This window comes from Erpetoichthys calabaricus, chromosome 18 (genome assembly GCF_900747795.2).
Source record: "Erpetoichthys calabaricus chromosome 18, fErpCal1.3, whole genome shotgun sequence".
In the NCBI taxonomy this organism is placed as follows: domain Eukaryota; kingdom Metazoa; phylum Chordata; class Cladistia; order Polypteriformes; family Polypteridae; genus Erpetoichthys; species Erpetoichthys calabaricus.
In genome coordinates, this window is record NC_041411.2 from 16,477,446 (window position 1) to 16,500,178 (window position 22,733).

The 22,733-nt window shown below is 38.5% G+C and overlaps 1 protein-coding gene across 2 annotated transcripts in view; it reads left to right on the forward strand.

The window, feature by feature from the left end:
• Window positions 1-22,733, forward strand: part of sgsm1a (small G protein signaling modulator 1a) — a 104,775-nt gene that overhangs the window by 27,511 nt on the left and 54,531 nt on the right. For both annotated transcript variants that reach the window (XM_028825164.2, XM_051921385.1), the window contains exon 3: window positions 14,186-14,261. In XM_028825164.2, the coding sequence (XP_028680997.2) occupies window positions 14,186-14,261 (76 nt within the window). The remainder of the gene's footprint in view (window positions 1-14,185; window positions 14,262-22,733) is intronic.

Here is a 22,733-nt window from a genome sequence, read left to right on the forward strand (position 1 = left end):
CTGTGTTAATTTTATATGTCTTAGTCTGGCATCAGCCATTGTGAAAGAAAAAAAAATCATCTTATTTGTGGGGCTTTCAGCATCAGAACTGGGTTGTGCCATTTCAAAGGTTGTGGAAAACTGAGTGCAAAGCAAACAGTCAAAGACATTGTGTGAATGTTTAAGTTGTCCATGAGAACATATCGGGGTGGGGGAGGATTTATTACCTTTACAATCAAGGACTTTATTTTTAATTTGTCTCTGTGTATTTAGATGTAAATAAGACAATTCCATTATTTGAAAATAAGTTACTTTTGCATTTTTTGATGGGAAATGGAATTCTTTAATCAGCAATAGAAAATCTTTAATTACTGTATTGTTATTATTGCATAGTGAACTGAACTCATAAGTGGAAGTGCACTTAAGAAAAATCAACAATCCATATTTAATATGATATCACTTATTACATACTGCACCTTGTATTGTCATTTTAAAGCACATAATGTTTGAGATTAAAAACAAAAAAGATTTTAACTATATAAAATAAGGTGTTTTTATTTTGTTCCTTTTTGAGAACATTTATAAAGCATTTTTACAAGGCAAAATCCTTATAAATTCATTGATTATATTTTTACAATGCCATTCAGAGTAAACATATTTACAAAGAACACAATGTGTTTAACAAATGAGATTAATCCATCAGTCCATCAAGCGTGTTTGATTTGCAAGGCAGACTGCAATAGCAGTTTTTATTTTATATACTATTTTTCATTGTAAGCATGACTGCATGGGTATTTATACATGCAATTCTTAGGTATAGCAGAGAGTGAAAATAAAGTGTAGTAAACTGCTCAAAAAAATTAAACGAACACTTTGAAAACACATCAGATCTCAATGGGAAAAATAAATCCTGCTGGATATCTATACTGATATGGACTGGGTAATGTGTTAGGAAAGAAAGGATGCCACCTCGTTTGATGGAAATGAAAATTATCAACCTACAGAGGGCTGCATTCAAAGACACTCCGAAAATTAAAGTGAAAAAATTATGCGGCTAATCCATTTTGCCAAAATTTCATTGCTGCAACTCTAAATTGTACTCATTGTATGGTCCCCATGTGCTTGTATGCATGCCTGACAACGTCGGGGTTGGGGGGGCATTCTTCTAATGAGACGATGGATGGTGTCCTGGGGGATCTCCTCCCAGATCTGGACCAGGGCATCACTGAGCTCCTGGGCAGTCTGAGGTGAAACCTGGCAGTGTCAGATGGACCGAAACATAATGTCCCATTTCTGAAAATAGAAAGATACTGAGCAGTAAATTTGACTTTATTTCTGGATTACAGACAGTCCAGGATACTTTAAAGACGTATCATTTTTAATCTTTCACCACAAACCCCCTCCCTATGCATAACCATATACCTTCCTCCCATATACACCACAAAAATTACATTTTACCTTGAAGGACTTCTATCCCAACTTGTTTCTTTAAGCCATGCTGTTACATCTCTTCCTAGTGTGTGCTTCTATGACAAACTTGTCACATTTGATCATGTTTTCTTATCTGATTTGCTGTCTAATACATTGGATGATTCAATTCTTCATGTCTCCTTCTAGGTTAGAAAAAAATATTAAATGTATAATAATTAAAAATAGGGTGGTAGGGTACAAATCCTCCCAAGCCATTACCATTCTTGCAAATTCCATTTTTTACACTTCCCAAATCTTTGGGATGTGAATATACACAATTCAAAGCTAGAATGAGACTGACTATTTTCTTACCGTGAAGTTTTAAGTCTTTCACTTTGTGGCTTTACTTGTTTTGAATGTGTTGTACATGAATGCTGTGGTTTGACAGAGGTCAAAAAATTCATCACCTAGTGCAGATGTGTTTAAATCCCTAAAAAGTTGCCTTAGAATACAAATAATCCCACAAGCTTCCTATGCGTGCTGACAATTTCAATTTCCTGAAAACTGCTTTCATCAACTGTTGTGTCAAAGTTAAGATTTGTATTTCATAATAAAAATTGGAGTTAAGAAAGAAGGAAAGCCTGCAGGCTGTTCATCTAAGCTCCTGGGGAGCTGTACCTAATAAATGAAGATCACAGTTTCACATTTGACTTCTTTCACTCACTTGGATGACCCCAAGTACATCACTTGAACCCTAATTTTGTTCACGAATGTAAAATGTGAGGTACATGCTTTTTGCTAATGGCATTGTGTTGTTTAGCACCAGAAAAGAGGAAGTGAAGAGGAAGTTGGAATAATGGAGAAAGGGTTGGGAAAATAGAGGGTTGAAGATAAATAAGAAGATAAAGAAGACAGAATATATGTGGTTCAGTGATGATTAGGATTCATAAGTTAGCTTGCAGGGATAGTGCTATTGAAAAGAGTGGACAGATTTAAATATCTAGGATCAATGGTAGCCCATGATGGAAAATTAGATGCAGAGATAACCCATAGAGTGCAGTGTGATGAAACAATTGGAAGAAAGTATCAAGAGTATTGTGTGATTGAAGAATTAAGGCAGTGGTTAAAAGTAAAGTTTTTAGGACAGTCGCAAGACCAACAATGATGTGTGGAGTGGGTACTAAAGGGAGTGCAGGAGAAGAAGTTAGGTGTGGAAGAAGTGAAAATATCGAGATGGATGTGTGGATTTAAAAAAAGGACAGAAGAAGAAATGAGACAATCAGAGGTACAATAAAAGTGGGAAAGATATGTAAGAAAATACAGAAAAGTAGGCTGAAGTGGTATGGACATGTAATGAGGAGAGACAATGAATATGTGGGCAAAAGAGTGATGGGAATGGAACTACATGGGAAAAGAAAACAAGGGAGGCCAAAGCAGAGGTAGATGGTTAAAGTAAAAGGAAATCTGAAGGAAAATTGCTTGACAGGTGAGTAGGTGCAGGACCACACTGTCTGGAGAAGGTTGATCAAGCACATTCCGTTCCAACCCTCGGTTACCGAAACTGGCTCTTGGGACACGGAATGTCACCTCTCTGGCGGGGAAAGAGCCTTAACTGGTGTGAGAGGTTGAGAGGTACTGGCTAGATATAGTCAGGCTCACCTCTACGCACAGTCTGGGCTCTGGAACCATTCCTCTTCAGAGAGGCTGGACTTTATTCCACTCTGGAGTTGCTGTGGGTGAAAGGCGTCGGGCAGGAGTGGGCTTGCTCGAGGCCTTTATGTTGGGGTTCTTCCCGTTGGACAAGAGGGTTGCTTCCCTGCGCCTTCGAGTTGGAGGAAGGACTCTGACTGTTGTTGCGCTTATGCGCCGAACGGCAGTTCAGAGTACCCAGCCTTCTTGGAGTATAGCGCAGCTCCTGGGGACTCTATAGTCCCACTATCCTATCAAGTGCACTTCCACTTAAGTGGATTTGGATTTTATTTATATTTTATGTTTGCATTTTTCCATCACTTTCATTTTCTGGACCTCCTTTTATGTTTTGACCGACATTTATTTTTGTATTTTACATTTTCATTAATTGTTACATAATAGTTTGCATTATTTCGACTGCCATTTTGTGTTTTTACAATTACTGCCAACAAGGGTGTGTTCTTGTACATCATGACCTTCATGTAATGACACAACAGGTTAAAAGGTCACCTTGGTATTCACTTTCTAATCAAAGTTTAGGATTCAAAACCTCTTTTCAAATTCTTTTTTGATCCTTTTTAAAGAACTTTCTATTCTAAACATGCTTCTGGATTTTGACTTTTTATCTTTGCCATTTGTGCTACTGATCTCCCGGTTTTGCCCCTTTTCTGCCTTAACATCATTTTGTGATGTAAAACTGTCCAGGAAAGGCACTTTAACCGCTGAGGTTCTTTCTGTATTGGTGGACAAGATAATACTGGAAATGCCTAAACTATTAGCCTTGATTCACACATACGCCCTGTAAAACTAACCTATTCAACATTCACTCAGCAGAGATAAGGTCAAATGCAAAGCAAGAATATCTCACACTGGCTGAGGCTAGCTACCTCAACTTTGATACCTTACAAGGGTCTAGAAGCCACCCCACTCATGAGGCATCCCTGCTGGGATTCACTTACATGTCAGTAAGTCTTCAGGTTGCTTCCCATAAAAGGGTTATACTTAAGAATAACCTAGCAAAATCCAGGAACCACTACTTCTGACTTCCAATGGTAACCTTTGAAAGGGCTACACAATCTAAAAGAAGGCAGAACAGGACACTTCAGTAAAGAAGTACTCAAACCATTTCAATCATTACTTGTGCTATTTGAAGGACAAACCAGGTGTAAATGTTAGAATATAAAAACATACAACCTGAACAGTTCGAATCAGGGTCTCACAGTAATTTTTTTCAGGTTGCTTTGGTTGTTACAGTCTTTGTTTTATTAAACCAGGTGTGATGTTTAGTACAGGAGGAGCGTTTTGTAGGTGGGAATGTCTAACCGAGTTATCTTCTCTTCAACAGTTGTTTCTCTCTCTTCTTCTTCTCCTAATGTATATTTTAAATTCCTTTGAATTGCCTTGTGTAAGATACTGCATCAGTCAAATATTTCAGACAAATGATAAATTCCCATTGTCTGGTTGGTTGTTAAGGTACTTTTGGATAGACATGAAACATTTCCATTTTACATATTCTTGCACACATGCACGCACTGGTTACTTTATCTAAACTTAAACATATACATTCTAATCAATAATGCCACTCTATTAACAATTTATACTTATTTTCCCAGAATTCCTGTCTATGTCTATTTTGCATACACCCCAGAATTTTACCTAATCCCAAATTTGACCGTCTTGGAAGCTACCTCATGAATATTATTAATCTAATGAGGTCATTTGTACCTGCGTGCTATTTCAGTTACAGACCTAATTATCAGAGGCATTATCTAAATAATCTAAAATAACAGATTGAAATAAAACACACATTCAATATTACGAGTTGTATTTAGCATACTGTAAATTGACATCTGCAGTAACGCTATCTGTTCTTTTAATCTGGGTCTTGTACAGATTGATCCCCAACAGCCTCAAAATGTTCAGACTCTGCACAAGGTGCCTGCAGGGGCTCCAGTCCCTACCCGTCTCAGATGTGCTCGTGGAGATGGCGCCTTCAGACAACCCGGACTGTTTCCTGTTTTGTTTTAAATGCATTTCTGGATAATTCACAAATACCACAAATAGATGCTTTAAGTGCTGAGGAACTGGATAAACCTCTAACGCTAACAGAATTACTAGACGCTATAAAGTCACTACAAAGCGGGAAATCATCAGGCCCTGATGGTTACCCCGTAGAGTTTTATAAGAAATTCTCCACTCAGCTAGCTCCACTCTTATTGGTAACATTTACAGAAGCTAAAGACCACCAAATACTACCTCAAACATTTCGACAAGCATTAATCACCGTCTTTCCTAAACAAAATAAGGACTTGTTACAATGTGCATCATATAGACCAATTTCACTCCTGAATAATGATGTTAAGATACTCTCAAAAATCCTAGCTAGAAGGATGGAGAAAGTGCTGCCCTCGGTAATATCACAAGATCAAACTGGATTTATTAAAGGCCGACATCTATCTTCAAATCTCCGACGCTTGTTTAATGTTATATATTCACCAGCAAAATCAAACACCCCAGAGATATTACTATCATTAGACGCAGAAAAGGCATTTGACATGATCGAATGGAATTACATTTTCACTGCATTGGAGAAATTTGGGTTTGGCCCGAATATTTGTGCTTGGATCAAACTACTGTATACCAGTCCAGAAGCTTCAGTTTGTATTAATAACATTTGCTCAGACTACTTTAAACTAGAACGTGGTACCAGACAAGGATGTCCCTTGTCGCCACTGTTGTTTGCAATCGCTATTGAACCACTGGCGGTTCACTGCCGAAATTCTTATCAGATAAAGGGGATTGTCAGAGAAGGACTGGAACAGAAAATTTCTCTATATGCAGATGATATGGTCTTATATATATCGGACCCAGAAAACACTGTCCCTGCTGTTTTAACAGCACTAACAGAATTTCAAAAGATATCTGGTCTTAGAATTAATCTGAATAAAAGTATACTCTTTCCAGTGAACTCGCAAGCATATAATATTAAATTAGACACCCTACCTTTTACCATAGCAGATCAGTTTAAATACCTAGGGGTAAATATCACAAGTAAACATAAAGCTCTTTATCAACAAAATTTTGGCGTCTGTATGGAAAAAATTAAGCAAGACTTGCATAGATGGTCAACCCTTCATCTCACTCTAGCCGGAAGAATTAACATTGTTAAGATGAATATCCTTCCTAAACTTCTCTTTTTATTTCAAAACATTTCAATATATATCAATAAATCGTTTTTTAAACAGTTAGATTCAATAATAACCTCATTCATTTGGAACTCAAAACACCCACGTATCCGAAGAGCGACCCTACAAAGACCTCAGGCAGAAGGTGGCATGGCTTTACCTAATTTTCAGTTTTATTACTGGGCAGCAAACATACTAGCCATAAAAACCTGGACACAAATAAATGCACATACACAGGCTTGGTCTGCAATAGAAGTAAAATCCTGTAGTACTTCTTTATATTCCCTGCTCTGCTCTCCAATAAATGAAAGTTATCGCAAATATACTAATAACCCAATTGTGCTTTACTCACTCAGAATATGGAACCAAATTAGGAAGCATTTTAAGATGGAAAATCTTTTATCAGTGGCACCTCTGCAAGAGAACCACCTCTTTCAACCTTCGCAAGTATATCCAGTTTTTAATACCTGGAAAAGTTTTGGGATTAAAATGCTCAGAGATCTTTATATAGACAACGTATTTACATCTTTTGAACAATTACGTTCAAAATTTAACCTCCCAGCTACATATTTCTTTTACTATCTTCAAATTAGAAATTTTGTTAAACAGAAATTGCCCGATTTCCCCCACCTTGCACCCTCCACAATGCTGGAAAAAATACTGCTCAATTCCGAGGAAACAAACACTATTTCCGCAATATATAAAATCTTATTAGAGTCCCTACCTTTCAAAGATCCAAGAGGACATTGGGAAGAAGATCTCTTAATCAATATATCAGAAAAGGAGTGGAAGGTAGCAAAGCAGAGAATTCGCTCGAGTTCTATATGCGCAAAGCATAGAATTATTCAACTAAAAATTATATATCGAGCTCATCTGTCTCGCTTAAAACTGTCCAAAATGTTTCCAGGCCAGGATCCAACCTGCGAGCGCTGCAACCAAGCTCCTGCCTCACTGGGTCACATGTTCTGGGCCTGCACCAAACTAACATCATTTTGGACAAAAATTTTTAAGTGCCTCTCAGACAGCCTTAGTATCACAATCCCTCCTAACCCACTAACAGCTGTGTTTGGTGTCCTTCCAGATGGACTGGAATTGGAGAAGGACAAGCAAACGGTGATTGCATTCACTACACTCTTGGCACGCAGACTTATTTTGTTAAATTGGAAGAATCCTAATTCTCCTCTTATAAGTCAGTGGGAAACCGATGTTTTATATTATTTGAAATTGGAAAAAATCAAATTTTCAGTTAGAGGATCTGTACAAAATTTTTTCAAAACATGGCAGGATTTAATCAATATTATTTTAGAATAAGAGAAATAACTATTATTGCATTTAACTCCCTTCTCCATCTCTTATTTATATAGATATTTACTTCTCCCCTTTTTTTGTCTAATGTTGCCTTATTAAAAAGCTTAAAGAAATTTTCCTTTAACTAAGCTCTCCTTCTCAGGGGTGGGGTTTGATTTGTTTTCAAATTTGTTGGGTTATAAATTGATCTGTTTGTATGGAATGATTACAATGAAAATTAATAAAATAAAAATATTAAATGCAGGGCCAAGTTGATGTGCTGGGACAGGGGAGGCTGTGTGCCTATCTTAGCCCCTTTTTGACAAGGGTGGCCCTATAGGACATGCGAAACCTTCCTCCCTAGAGACTTGATGGTTATGATTTACTGAAACAACAAATTCTTCGTATGACTGTCGGCTGCACCGACGAGAGCTCCGAGTCATCTCAGCAAAAAGTTATTATTTATTTTCTTATTACTCACTCTCTTTGTGCATACTACTTTATCACACTTTCAGTATGACCGGCAAACACTATTGGAATTACGTTCATCAGCCAGTTCGGATTTTACAACAGTTTTTGATATATCGCGGACACTGTACTGCCTGGAGTCTTTTGCTTACTCGCGCAACGTCGAAGGAAAACAAAGAGGGGGAAGCGCGCCGGAGTTCTGTGCAGGGCAATTTACAAACAGAGTCCTGCTTTGATGGCGCGGATTACACTCATTCGTAAAGATTTCCACTCTCCCAGGAGCCGACGGGGCACTTGAAGTGTTACAAACAGTGCGAGAAGAGAGGACGATGCCCAAAACTGCAAAGCTCTCGACCCGGCGGAGCAGCCTGACATTCCGTGCCTCCCAGCGTCCACTTTGTTCTCACAACCCCTCACCGCTGAAGGCAGTCTCGTCGTCACATTGTTTACAGCTCTGCACAGTTAAAAAGTAGAAAGACGCAAAGCTGTTTTCCTCATCTCTTCTACTATCAAGTACCAACTAAAAAAAAGTTACAATGTGGTAGTTTCCACGACAGTCACGTGGACGAATAACAAAACTTCTCTGTCAAACACGCCTGGCGGCGGACGGCTCAGCACTGTAGTCCAGACAGGAGGGAGAGGGCGACGCAGAGCGCACTTCTACGGGATAGATCGGCGTGTTTGTGTTTACTGGTTTTCAATATCAGTAAAATAACTCTCACACAAATAATAATTCGTAAAGACGATATAAAAATGGTGTCCACAAACGAAGTGATTAGTTCCTGTATTATAATATGTTCTGTGGTCATACGTAATTTCCGTTTCAAACGCGAAAAGAATTTTATATATTTTATATAGTTAGCTATTGGGCTTTTTATTTTGGTAAAGTAACAACTCAGACCTCCTAACAAAAAAGTTACCAAATGTACTACTACAGCCGTGGCACTGCACCAGTTTTACTTATTGTAGAGCACTGTATTTCAAAAGACAAATTATGGACAAATGAGGGACTAACTTTTTCCATAAATGTCGATGTTATCGTTTTAGTCTTAAAATTACTTCCTTTTTATAATTGACAAATATTTTAATTCCATGATGCAGTTTTTTAGTCTTTTCATGGAAGTAGTTTTCCTTTTTTTCTTTTCATTTAAACATCTTAACCCACTCTTAGGCAGGCAGCACTATTCCTTTCTGTAAACTGATTCTGGCAGGTTTCATGTGAAATAAGACTTGGTGGTTTTTTTTTTTCTTTAATTGCCAGCAGAACAAAATGGTATTTGGTAACTAACTTGAAGAAAAACTTACATTTGCTAAAAGAATAGCATACTTCATAGGTCTCATTGGAAAATGTATGGAGTATAGTATGCAAGTCACACGCATCCATCAAGCTGTTAGGCTACCAAAGTTGCCTGTTAAATCATGTAACATGGCAAACAAATTTTTGGAAAACAGTGAGCCTACATCTTTTATGACTCATCTTCCTGCATTTAAATAACATAAAACAAAATGAATACAAATTGAAAAATTAGCACCAGTTTTCATTCATAATGAATTTATCTGACAAATCCCAAACAATTCTCTTATGCTGTGCTCTTCTGAAGTAACATTGCCCATCACTGCAAAGCAGAATATCTGTTACTGTATATTTGGAGATTTATTCTTACACTCACAGATAAACCACTCTGTACTTTAATTACTGTGAAAACTGCTATGTATAATAAAGTTGATAGATTGAGGTTTGCTCCTTAAAGCCTTCATAAGAATCATCGACTTTCCATGCTAATGAACTCCCAACACAGTGATGTTCCATGATTTATACACAATACCTAACATACGAATTTGGGTTATAATGATGTATAAAAAAACTGATGCCCAAGATGACATCTCCAGGTCCATTACAGGCCATAACCTTTTCTATCTGTAAACTAATAGTTCATCATTACTGACCCACTTAATGGATATCTACACCTTGTACTGTATACGGACTGGACTGCCTTAACCATAAAACCTTTTGCTTTCCACCATGTTATTTATGGTGCCATGCATATTTCTTTAGTGGCTGTTTGCCAACTGGTTACTACATGGTTCATTCTCTCATCTGTTACTCAAACTCATTTTAATCAATTGACTGATTAAACTTTATTCAAATTTTTCTTTAGTTTTACAAAATACATTTACATTATTCTAAGTATACTCAACAGTGTGTGGTAATGCGCGATTACCAAATTCAAGTTGAAGAAGCATTAAACTTGAAGCAGCGGTATTTATAGGGTTGTATGGAAGTGCGCTTACCGTTTGTGTATTGAGGGCGCTGCCGCTGGAACACGGGGCTGTCTAGCTGGTGAACGCTGTGAGGCGCGGTGTGTCTGGACACACGCGGAGCCGGTATAATGGTCAGTACGGGCTCCACCGCACGTGTTCATTTTTACAAGCCGGTGTCCACGCAGCCTGCCCAGCGCAGGCGGTTTAAGGTGCGGCGTGCCTACAAGGAAAAGCCGACATTAGCCTATGTAAACTAGGTTGAGTCAGAGACGGGGATCCAATATTGTAAAGAAATTATTTTACTTACTGGTGAGTCGGCAACGGGTGTGCTTGAGCTCAGTTTATACGTGCGCGACCCGCAGGGGTTCGATTTTAAATACATAGTTGCTCGGCGCGTGGCATGAACGCGCTAGCGTCTACCTGGATAGGTGCGTGAGGTAGGCGGCGTGGTTTATTGGCTGGACAATCTTGCCGGTTATATTTCAGGAGTCACCGGCCAACAGGGGTCGTCAGTGGAAGTAAAGACGAGATAGGAGTAAGTTCTGCTGAGCTATTAGAGAAGCAGCTGTGATTTTGGCGCATTGTAAATATTCTTTTGTATATAGAGTTATATATCTCCAAGTGATCATTTTTGGCGGAGGTATACATACTTATTTGGTGCTGGGATAATTTTGATTTTGGGTTTTATTGCAATTGTTTTAAATTTCCTGTTGGAGGAGCTTCTTGAGCCAGAGATAAAAGAAGACAACCTTCATTATTGGAGTGTGTATGTAGTTTTTGTAAATACACCATAGTTTTCCTTTTTATTTTTTTTATTTATTTCTGAAGAAGTGTCGGTGCTGAAGGACTGTATCTCAAAGCCCACCTGACACTACTGGATTTTTGGTTGTACAGCACTTTATGTAAATAAACTTGCACCATTCACCCTTCAATTTTTGTTTGTGTCTCATCTCTCCACTGATCCTGTTCGGTTCATAAACTATCAGATGTCCAGAGTGTAGGCTGAGGCCACTTCCCACTACACGGGATATCACACAGTGAACTAGCAGCTAAAATGAAACATGTAGCCTTGTGGTCTCTAATACACCTGCCTAACAACTTTTGTCTACTTAACAGATGGCATATGAAACTGTGGCTTACCTCCATCGTCATGCCACAAACACAGACACACCAACTCTCCATGTCTTCCACTCTCAGTTGCTTAGCAATTGCATCTACAAGACATTCACTTGTGGATTGTTTTAAGATTTTTAGCATGCAAACTATTTTTAAACAGGCACTTTATAATCACTTCTTGAGTCTTTCATATCTAAGCCTTGGTGTCCCTATATCAAAGTTATTTTTTTCACTGTGTACTTTTCTTCCCAAAAACATAGATGTTAGTTTGTTGGTGAATTTCAGTTGGCCCTGTATGAGTGAGTGTGGCAGATGTCCTATCAATGTGTCTGTTCCCTTCATATACCATGTGCTACCAAAACCTTTGTACCCCTGCACCTTCCACACCCTTAAATTGGATAAAAGCATGTTTGCAGATGGCTAGAGGAATGCATATAAGGCATATTTTTAATGTTCTCGACTTGCTAGATTCTTAAGATACAATTTGTTGGCATTTAGTTGTTTGGATTTTGACCATATTCTCTACCTTGTTGACTTTGTCCTTACCTTTTTTGTATTTAAAACATATATCTCATCCTCTGGCTTCTAAATTCAATCCACTAAAATACATTTTTCTTAAAGTATAACCATGGGCAGCACGGTGGCGCAGTGATAGTGCTGCTGCCTCGCAGTAAGGACACCTGGGTTCGCTTCCTGGGTCCTCCCTGCGTGGAGTTTGCATGTTCTCCCCGTGTCTGCGTGGGTTTCCTCCGGGTGCTCTGGTTTCCTCCCACAGTCCAAAGACATGCAGGTTAGGTGCATTGGCGATCCTAAATTGTCCCTAGTGTGTGCTTGGTGTGTGTGTTTGTTTGTGTGTGTGTGTGTGTGTGTGTGTGTGTGCCCTGCGGTGGGCTGGCGCCGTACCTGGGGTTGTTCCTGCCTTGCGCCTTTTGCTGGCTGGGATTGGCTCCAGCAGACCCCCGTGACCCTGTGTTAGGATATAGTGGGTTGGAAAATGACTGACTGACTGACTAAAGTATCACAATTTCCTTTAGCCTTTCAATAAAGGATCAGGTCCTTTATTCTCATAAATGGCTCAGCTGAGAAAGGTGTAATTATTTGTGAATGTTGACAAGAAATTGCAGTGCTTGAATAACTGTGTATATGGCAACCAGTCACTCATCTTTTGCTTTGCTTTGCTTTGCTTTACCTTTACTGAGGCCAGTTTTAAAAGCAACAAATGGAAATGAAAGGTTCCTGCACAATTTTACTGTCACATTCATTACCACTGTTAATTTATTGGCTGCACCATCTGCTACTCAAACAAAAAAAAGAACATGAGCCTCAGTCAAAATCAAGTTTGTAGCAATTTTGAAAAAATTGTTTTAACTTCATCAGAAATGATGAAATAGTCCTTTAACCAGAAAGCTAGACCCAAAGTAAAGAATTATTTCTTTTGGTGAAAAGCCCAGTGGTTAATAATGTGCTACATTGATCACTTTGGTTAATAATGTGCTCCAGTGACCACATTCTTACAGGCAAATGCAACAGCATAATAGAAAAAGTTTGTTTTAACATAGAAGATCAAAAACTTGCACTTCTGGATGGTGTGGTGGACACTGCAAATAGCAGTCATGTTGGCACAGCTAAACATCTTGTTATACAATGGAGTTTGAATGATATTAACTTTACATTGCATACCCTCTTATTTTGAAGTATTAAAGGAACAAGAGAAACCAAGACAGAATATCTGTTAGTCACCAAACACATGCATTCTTTCACCTGCAAAGAAGTTTTTTAGGGACAGATCTGTGTGGCTTTGTGAGTATAGAAATGAAAACTGATGTTGAGTGTCAAATTGTTAGCACTGATCTTGATTTGAGGGATCTGGATTTTACTCTCGGCCCTGTCACTATTTGGACTTTACACCTGTTTTCAGGGTACAGTTATTTTCTCTTACATCCTAAAGACTTGCATGTTATGTTAACTGTAAACTTTAAACTGATTTAATTTCAGTGAGTGGGGGTATGAGTCAGTGTGCCCTACAATGAACTTGCCTTCCATTTTAGACATTGTACCTAATACTATTTGGAAAGTCTCTTGCTTTACAAAACTTTAAACTGTACTAAGAGATTTTAGAAAATGAATGGGCGGATATTTATTGATATTCCTTTCAGCATAATAACTATACTTTAGATTACATTTTGGCATAAAATTAATTCTTAATACATTTTGGAAATTTTCTTAAGATTTGTGTAGGTTCATTGTACACAGCTCTAGGAGAGCAATTAACAAAGAATATTTGATCATCATGGTAGCGTAGTTGTATAGGTGCCCATATAATGTTAAAAATAATTATCCAGTCTCTTGTGTTAAGATTTGCAGTTGAATCTGTAATTCACAAATCCAAATTCTAGCTTTAGGCTCACTGTTGGTCTTGAGCAAGCTAAGTACGTTTTCTGCATGCAAATTATTTTACTATTAGTCCAAGTGTCATTTTTCCCCATATTGTGTGCAATATAAATATCATCCATCCATCCGTTATCCAAGCCGCAATATCCTAACTACAGGGTCACAGGGGTCTGCTGGAGCCAATCCCAGCCAACCCAGGGTGCAAGGCAGGAAACAAACCCCAGGCAGGGTGCCAGCCCACTGAAGGGCGCGCGCACGCACACACACACGGGACAATTTAGAATCGCCAATGCACCTAACCTGCATGTCTTTGGACTGTGGGAGGAAACCGGAGTACCGCAATATAAATAACTCTATATAAAGTTAAGGCTTAATAAGTGATTTATCTTATTTTTCAGGTAAAGCAGATAATGGAAGAGGCAGTGACACGCAAGTTTGTTCATGAAGACAGCAGCCACATTATCTCATTCTGTGGTGAGTATCTAGAACCTTCTTGTCAGGGACCCTGTCCTTGTGAGTATGCTCCAGATTTTATGTAAAAAGGTACAATATATTAAAAAGATGAATATAAACAGGCTGCCATAAATGGTTAACAATAACGGTGTCTATCAAAACTGACAAACTGGACAAACGGCACTTAACACAGTTCTGTGGTGGGCATCTCCAATCACAGACCGATAGAAGATAAATATGAACCCCTTCTTTTCTGTACTATAGATGATCAAAAATGAACTTGCAACCATCTAAAAACAAAATTGGACTACTGACCATTTTTTCTCTTGTTGGGTTTTAATGGTATTCACAGGTAATGCCACTTCTTGGCATAAGGTGAGACCAAATCCTACAGATGTACCTAAGCTACATCTATTCATATGCATACATTCTGACCCTTACTGATTTATAGACCTCTCATGAGTCATTCAAAAGATGCGTGACTTCAGAACCTTGGAGTATACTTGTACCTCACCTGCTAAACAGGAATTTAGGCATAAAGGTTTAAGTATGTGTTAGTGTACATAACTGGTCCATTGAGCTTTCATATAAAAAGAGGATCATAAATAAAGAATGAAAATATAACAGTCAAAATGGTGAACTGTAAATTGCAAAGCACTAACAATAAGGAAACAGACAAGGGACCTTTCAAGGAAGGATAGAATCTGTAGATTTCCTATGAGGAGCACTACTGTATTTGTTGGCAGTATTGGTCAGAAAGAATAGCCTCTGCTTGGTAGAAGTGAAAAAAAGCTGTCTGGGGAATAGAAATACTTTTTTGTTAAACAGGAATGTAAGTAGTACAAACAGAAGACACAAAGCTAGAAACAGTAGACCGCAAAGAAAATAACAGGGAATATATAAGAGCATAAGAAGAAATGTACCTGGTGCATCTGATGGACAGAGATGGCTATCTGCAGCCAGGCTCATTGTATGGAACTTATGTGGCATAAGGCATAAATGATGTACATATTTAAAATGGATATTCTAATATTTCTAAAAACAGATTTCAATGAGATAGTGAATGCTGAGGAAAATTACACTGCAAAACTGAGAATATTGGTAAGTGTCTGTAGAAACCATGTACAAAGCTGCCATTCACTTCAAAGCTGAAGACAATGAGCAAAAGAAATTAGTTGACGGGAATAAAGCAGAAATGATGTGATATATGAAAACATGACAAAGTGGACACTGAACCTGGATCTCAGTGATTGGAATGTTTAGGGCCCAGTATAATAACAAACCCAGTGACATAATATTTTAACTTGTCCAGGACTAAACAGAGCTTGGGTTACCATGAAAATGAGAAACTAGTTTGTGAAAGATTTGGGGTGTGTCAGTGGAAAACTGGATAGGAGCCAAAATGCTTCTAAACTTGCCACAAAGTATACAAAATCAAAGCACACAGATTTTAAACATCTAAATTTGATGATTGAGCCTTTAATTGTAAAGTAGTGGTGGGGGAAACATAAAGAGATATAGAGGCTAGTTATTATATTCGATAGAAAACTTAAAGGATAGGATAGTCTAATTTCCATAATGCACAGCGAATTAATTCCAAATGGTATAATTCTCAGATGATACCTCATCCTCTCATCAGCCACAGATCAAAGTAGAGTGTTTGATGGTAGACCTTTTATTACACCACAGAAAGCTGGAGAGCAAAGGTCTAACATTGGACAAAAATGTAACGGGGATGGACGAACAGCCTCATCCTCATAAAACTGAGGTGCAGGACTGTATTCATATTAGTGATTGGTAGTCTGAAGCACAAAGATACAGGGATGGGGTACCAGGAGGTAAGATACACCTCAATACTCTTAAGAATCCAACACTAATGTGAAGCTATAATAAACTACATTAAAAAAGGTATGTCAATGCCCAGGTAATTAATCGAGTTGGGCAGTGGAATGGGTTGAGGTAAATCATATTATCTACAAGGAGAATATTGTGGAAGAAGAGCAGACTTTGAGAAGTTGATATTGCCACCAAATTGTTACTTCAAAAGAATTGAATATGCTAAGAGTATAGGGAATATCAGAGAGGCATTGCTGAGAAAGAGCAAGATATCATCTGTGCAGAAGGATATTTTATGACGGCAGTCAACTGCTTATAACAGAAGAGATAAAATCATGAAAACAAAAAGCATTAGCAAGAGGTTTGAGTGAGAAGTTAAGAAGTAAAGAGATGGGAGACAACCTTGCTTGACACCTTTAAAAATCAGCAATGGATGAGAAATATTCATATGGGTGAGAATGATGGCCACAGAGAAGTGTATAATAGCTCTTGTCAAAACCCATTAAATACATAACCAACCAGAAAAATCCCCACTCATGTCGTCCAACTCTCTTCATCAAGTGATAAAGAGCTGTTAGGCAGAACATTGCAGGAACTACATCTAGATCCTTGTAAATTAGTAAAAATAAAAGTGATTCTCAAAGTGTTTCCACTCTTGAGTCAATATGTGTAATGGCATACTTAAAAATACTACAGGTTGCCAGTCTTTTAGGTTATGGCTCTGCTGGATTTGCACATATGGATAGGATTGTTTGTCTCTTTGTCTTTATAAACTTGCTCAAGTTCTCTCAAGTTGGATGGGGATTGTATGTGTACTTTAATTTTCAATTCCTGGTATTTATTCTTGATGTGACTGAAGTTTTAGGCTTTGACTGGTAGCATTTTTAATTGCCCTTTTGATTTTAAAGCTCCTCCAGGGAGGGTTATGTTGACTGTATGATCTGTGTCATTTGCCTCTTGGATGATCAGTCCGCTCCCATGTTCCAGGTATAATGTGAATTACTCTAGGCTTTCCTGTAGAATTTTTGAGATCTGATACCTTCTATCCATCTTTAAATGTTTTCCAGTTCATGTAGCATCTTCATGCCATGATGGTGCCACCATCATACTTCATGTAATGGGTGCTCTTTTCAAGATGCTTTGCCCTATTAAGCTTGTGCCAAGCAAAGTGTTCAGGTTTGCTATTCTCATATCACACAATATTCTTACACTTGGTGTCAGTCTTCCAGTTGCCTTCCAGTAATCCGTAGAAAACAGATGTGTCCTGAGCATATATCTCCTATATTATTAGGTGTTGGATGATGTAATCCCTTAAAGATAATATTTTCTTGATCATCGAGACTTGATACTAAGACTATATAAAATGTGTGTGTTTGTGTGTGTGCACACTAACCAGGCAATTGTCAGCAAAATATATATTTTATATATATATATATATTGCGGCCGGGGACCTTGCCTGGCTGGGATGTCCCTATAATGGAAGGTCTGGGGGAGAGACCCTTTCGAGAGCATTACCTCCCCCGCAGTGCTAGAGGACAGCCCCCCTGGCGTGCAGCAGTGCCATGGGTGGAGGCAAAGAAAGAAAGAAGTGTGTTTGTGCTTTTGTGTAGTGTCAAACTGTGCTGTACACATGGGAAACAGGGGAAGACATTTCCTTCGGAAAAAAGGGAAAAATAAACGTGTGTTGCACCTGCACTTGTGTCTTTGCCTGTCTGTGTTGGGTATGGTGTCTGGTGCACCCACTGGTGGTCCACAATATATATATATATCTCAGAAGAGACTGGTAAGTGCTAAAGCAGTCAGACTGTTTATGCATGATGCTATCAAGTAATGCATTTCAGCTGGACATGATCCAAGGAAATGATAATTGACTGAGAATAAATGCTGTGCCAAAGCATGCTTAGTTCAATGTGTTTTACTCATACTAGACTGTTGTACCTGATGGTTTTGATAAATTAAAGCAATGATCAGTTGTGCTGCTTTAATGTGTAACCAACTTATCAATGGTATGATTTGTTTTAAAAGCCTTTGCGTGCAGCAAAAAATAAAGCTGGTTAGTGAATGTCTAAAGCATGAATCTGTGGATAACAAGATGTAGAAAGCAGTTATAGTTTGAGTTGTGTGAATGTAGTATATTATAATAATGTTAGTGCTGTGAAATACAGTTGGTGACTTCTCTTCTTTCTTTATAGCCATTAAACTGCCAAATTGTGATAGTCACTGAGGAGCCCTGAGTGGCACTAAGCTAAGAAACAATAGCCAATTACTCCTTTAATACAAAGCTTCATCAGGAATAACCCATACAAAGCCCAATACATAACTGACCGTTAACTTTATATATTACAGTATAATGAACATCCAAAGTAAGATCTTTACTATAAAATCAGTTTGGTTTTGTACATTATTTGCTGATCACAGTTATCCATAAAAAAGATACCGTGGATAGCATTGCTGCCTCATAACCTCAGAAACCTTCCATTTGTCTGGGTGCAATTTGCACATTTTCTTTTCGTATTTGAGATATATTTCTTCAGTTGCTTTAGTTTTCCTACTACATTTGGATCAGTCCCACACATGCTTGTCACCTATTATTATACATGAACATCTCTTTTTGCCTTGTTGATGGCAAGCCCATATGGTAGTTCCATGCTATTTTTGGGGTGAGAAAAACAGTGTTAAATGTCACCCATCACTACTACTGGTAGTCAGTCTGTAATAAACATCACTTTCCATACCTAACCTTATGAGTGGGTTCTATGTAGCTTGTGGTATCTTGTAGAACTGGGGTAGGCAGCTTCGGTCCTGGAGGGCCACGGTGGCTGCAGTTTTTGTTCCAACCCAGTTTCTTATTGAGAAGTCAATTATTGCTGATGAAGCACTTATTGGTCAAGTGACGCTTTGATGCTTCATTTTAGTGGTCTTGCTTGTTAAGGTTCCCTACCCTTAATTGCTTATTTCAGTCTTATACAGCAGCATTCACTGTTTTTAATTACTCCTTATTAGCAATAAGATGCAAATGACAAAGGTGCCAGCAGTTCTTCCATCTAACTTGTTTCCATTTATAACTGTCTGGATTCAACATGCACTATTTGGTTTAATAAAACACTTGAAAGAAAAATGTGACAGACTGAAAATTATTCTTTTTAGGAAAAATCTTCAATATAAGAACGTAACATTGAAAAATAATAAGCCATACAGTTAAATATGGTCTAAGATTGGCAAGGATTGGTTTCTAATTTAGCAATTGGGTTGGAATGAAAACCTGCAGCCACCGTGGCCCTTCAGGACCAACGTTGTCCAACCCTGTTGTAAAGCATGCTACATAAGTATGGAGTTCCAGGGCTGCAGTTGAATGCAATGTGAACTATCTTAACTTAATCTGGGTACAGTATATAGTGAGAATGCCTCTTGTATGTCTTCCACAGATGTATCAGAGACATCTTACTAACAGGAGACCCAGGGCAGACTCAGGACTTGCTAAAGGGAATATATGTCTTTTTGGCTTGTTAGTGTTTGAGTATTCCCCATAAGTAATTTAATGGCAACATTTTACAAAGCAATCTTTGTTATTGTAAATTTATTTCATTAATATGTCCAGGTAAGAGGAAAAGAGGAAGGCCTAAGAGGAGGTTTATGGATGTGGTGAGAGAGGACATGCAGGTGCTGGGTGTCACAGAGCAAGATGTAGAGGACAGGAAGATATGGAAGAAGATGATCCGCTGTAGCAAACCCTAACTGGAGCAGCCGGAAGAAGAAGAATATGTTTAAAGACCTGTCTTAGTTTTTCATAGATCTGTTTTGTATTGATGGGAATATAAAACAGTACAAAAATCTTGCCTTGTATTCCTTGTGTTTTGTGGGTAGATCCTCCAAAAGGTAGGGCCACCTTGATGTCACAGCAGAAGGACCACCCTCAGCCTATATAAAATAAAAGCACAATGCATACATTAAGTAATTAAACAAAATATTATCAAAGAAAAGCTTAATTTTACTTAAATAAAAAAGCAAATCAAAACAAAAACATATAAACAACATAAAAAAAGAAAAAAAATTTGAAAAATACCAAAACCATTAAATATATATATAGAATACACTTGAGACAGGGCTACAACCCTAGCTAAATCATAACATAGTAGACATGTGTAAAGGTAAAGCGGAATGAGAAAGTTAGAAAATTGGAAAAACTTTGATGAGAACAGACCATTTAGCCCAAGAAAGCTTACCAGTGTCCTATTCACCTAATTTTTCCAAAATAACATCCAGACGAGCTTTGAATGGCCCATGAGTACAAAATCTAAGGCACTACTTGTTAATTTATTCCATGTGTCAGTGGTTATCTGTGTGAAGAAAGAATTTCTGATGCTTGTGTGAAATTTGCCCTTAACAAGTTTCCAACTCTGCTCTAGTGTTTCTGTTGAACTGTTTTTAAAGTAACCGTCTGGATCTACTGTACTAATTCCTTTCATAATTTTAAAAGCTTCAATTAAATCAAGTCTTCATCTCTGTTTGCTTAAAATAAAAATGCTCAGCTCCTTAAATCTTTCCCCATTGTTTATACCCTGCAGTCTAGTTGCTCTTTTTTGAACTTATTCTAGCATTGCTTTGTCTTTATTTTAGCATGGAGACCAAAACTCCATGCAGTACTCCAGGTGAGGCCTTACCAGGGTGTTATGAATTTAATAAAGAAGAGAGATGAGTCTTCAGTTTGATGTATTGTTATCAGTTTCTACTGATCAATAAAACATGTTCCCTTAGTCAACTGGCAGAGGTGCAGATTGTTGCGGTACATTTCTCTGTGGTCTTAGCCACTCACAATACAGTGTTTATGTCCCCTCATCTGTTATGTAGTACCTTGTGATCAATCAAAACCTAAGCAAACCTGAACACAAATTAAGATATTTTGTTCATAGATTATTGAAATGCAATAGCAAGCTTGAAGCATAACTAACACCAGATAAGTAAAATGTGAGTGGTCGATGGGTAATGGATAAGTGTGATCTACCTTCTGTATAAATCAATATGAATAGGGACCCTGAACCAAACATAACCTACCTGCAATGGGGTACTGTCATATGATACTTAACAGAAAATAAAGATACAAAGCATTAACAAAATTGAAAAAGGAGCTGAGCCATAAGGCAAAGCTCTCAATTTACCAGTCGATCTATGTTCCTACCCTCACCTATGGTCATGAGCTATGGGTAGTGACCGAAAGAACGAGATCGCGAATACAAGCGGCAGAAATGAGTTTTCTCCGCAGGGTGTCTGGGCTCTCCCTTAAAGATAGGGTGAGAAGCTCAATCATCCGGGAGGAGCTCAGAGTAGAGCCGCTGCTCCTCCACATCGAGAGGAGTCAGATGAGGTGGCTCGGGCATCTGATCAGGATGCCTCCTGGACGCCTCCCTGGTGAGGTGTTCCGGGCACGTCCAACCGGGAGGAGGCCCCGGGGAAGACCCAGGACACGCTGGAGGGACAATGTCTCCCGGCTGGCCTGGGAACGCCTTGGGATTCCCCCGGAAGAGCTAGAAGAAGTGGCCGGGGAGAGGGAAGTCTGGGCATCTCTGCTCAAGCTGCTGCCCCCGCAACCCGACCTCGGATAAGCGGAAGAGGATGGATGGATAGATGGAACATAATTCTTCGAGTGCACAGTATATACCATGGGCATCATTTGTGTGGGTGCCAGTTTTAGTGCCTGTGTGCTCATCATGTGAGTGGGTGGCTCTTCTCAAATACACATAGGCAGACATGCCAGTATCCAAGGTTGGGAAGGTTTGTTGTCTGTGTGTCCACTAATGGATTTTTTCCCTGTCTTGAGCCCACTGATGCAGGAACAGATTCTGCCTCCTTGTAGTACTTGGGGTGAGCTGGTTAAAAGTGGATGCATGGATCAGTTACATTTTATACAAATTATACCTTAGTAAGATATCTCCCAAACTCCCATATACTTCATTCCGTGTATGCTGAGGTGCTCTATTAGCAAGTCATGCCCTTTCGACATAAGGAATGGGTCCATGGAGTATCTTGACCATTTCTCCTGTGCTGATTCAGTCTTTTTGTGTCAATTGGGTCATTGCACTTTGTTCATAACCTTTTAACCTTTTAACCTAGTTGATTTCTTCTCCTGTCACTGCTTTTTATTTTTTTCCTTTTGGCTGTAATTCCTGTTTATTGTGGGAGGTTAAGTGCTTTGTGACAATGTTTGTAATGAACAATGATGTTATATGAAATCCATCTGATCATTTGAACCCATATGTCTGTGGCAGGAAACACTTGGCACATACAAAAAAATAGATTGTATTACAAAATAGACTTATTAGTTTTTGTTGTGCTTGTAGAGTTAGAGTGGCCGTATAGTGATCCTTCAATGTTATTGTAAGACTGTTTTGTTTTTACACATTAGACTATTTCTGCCATCTGGCTTTTTTCCCTACTTTCATCTTTAATCCAAGCTAGAAACATGCCTTTCACACAGACAGGCCTTTTCAGCAGGCACTGTGTTAGCTATTCTTAGCTCTGCTTAAGCACCCTACTGAGTTGCGTGGTGCTGTTGATGGATATTGTCCAGATATAATTTATATAATTCTGTGGAGAACAAAAAATATTGATGCATTTCTGTGCTTTGAGGTGTGTCATTTTCTGTCATCCAGCATCAGTTTA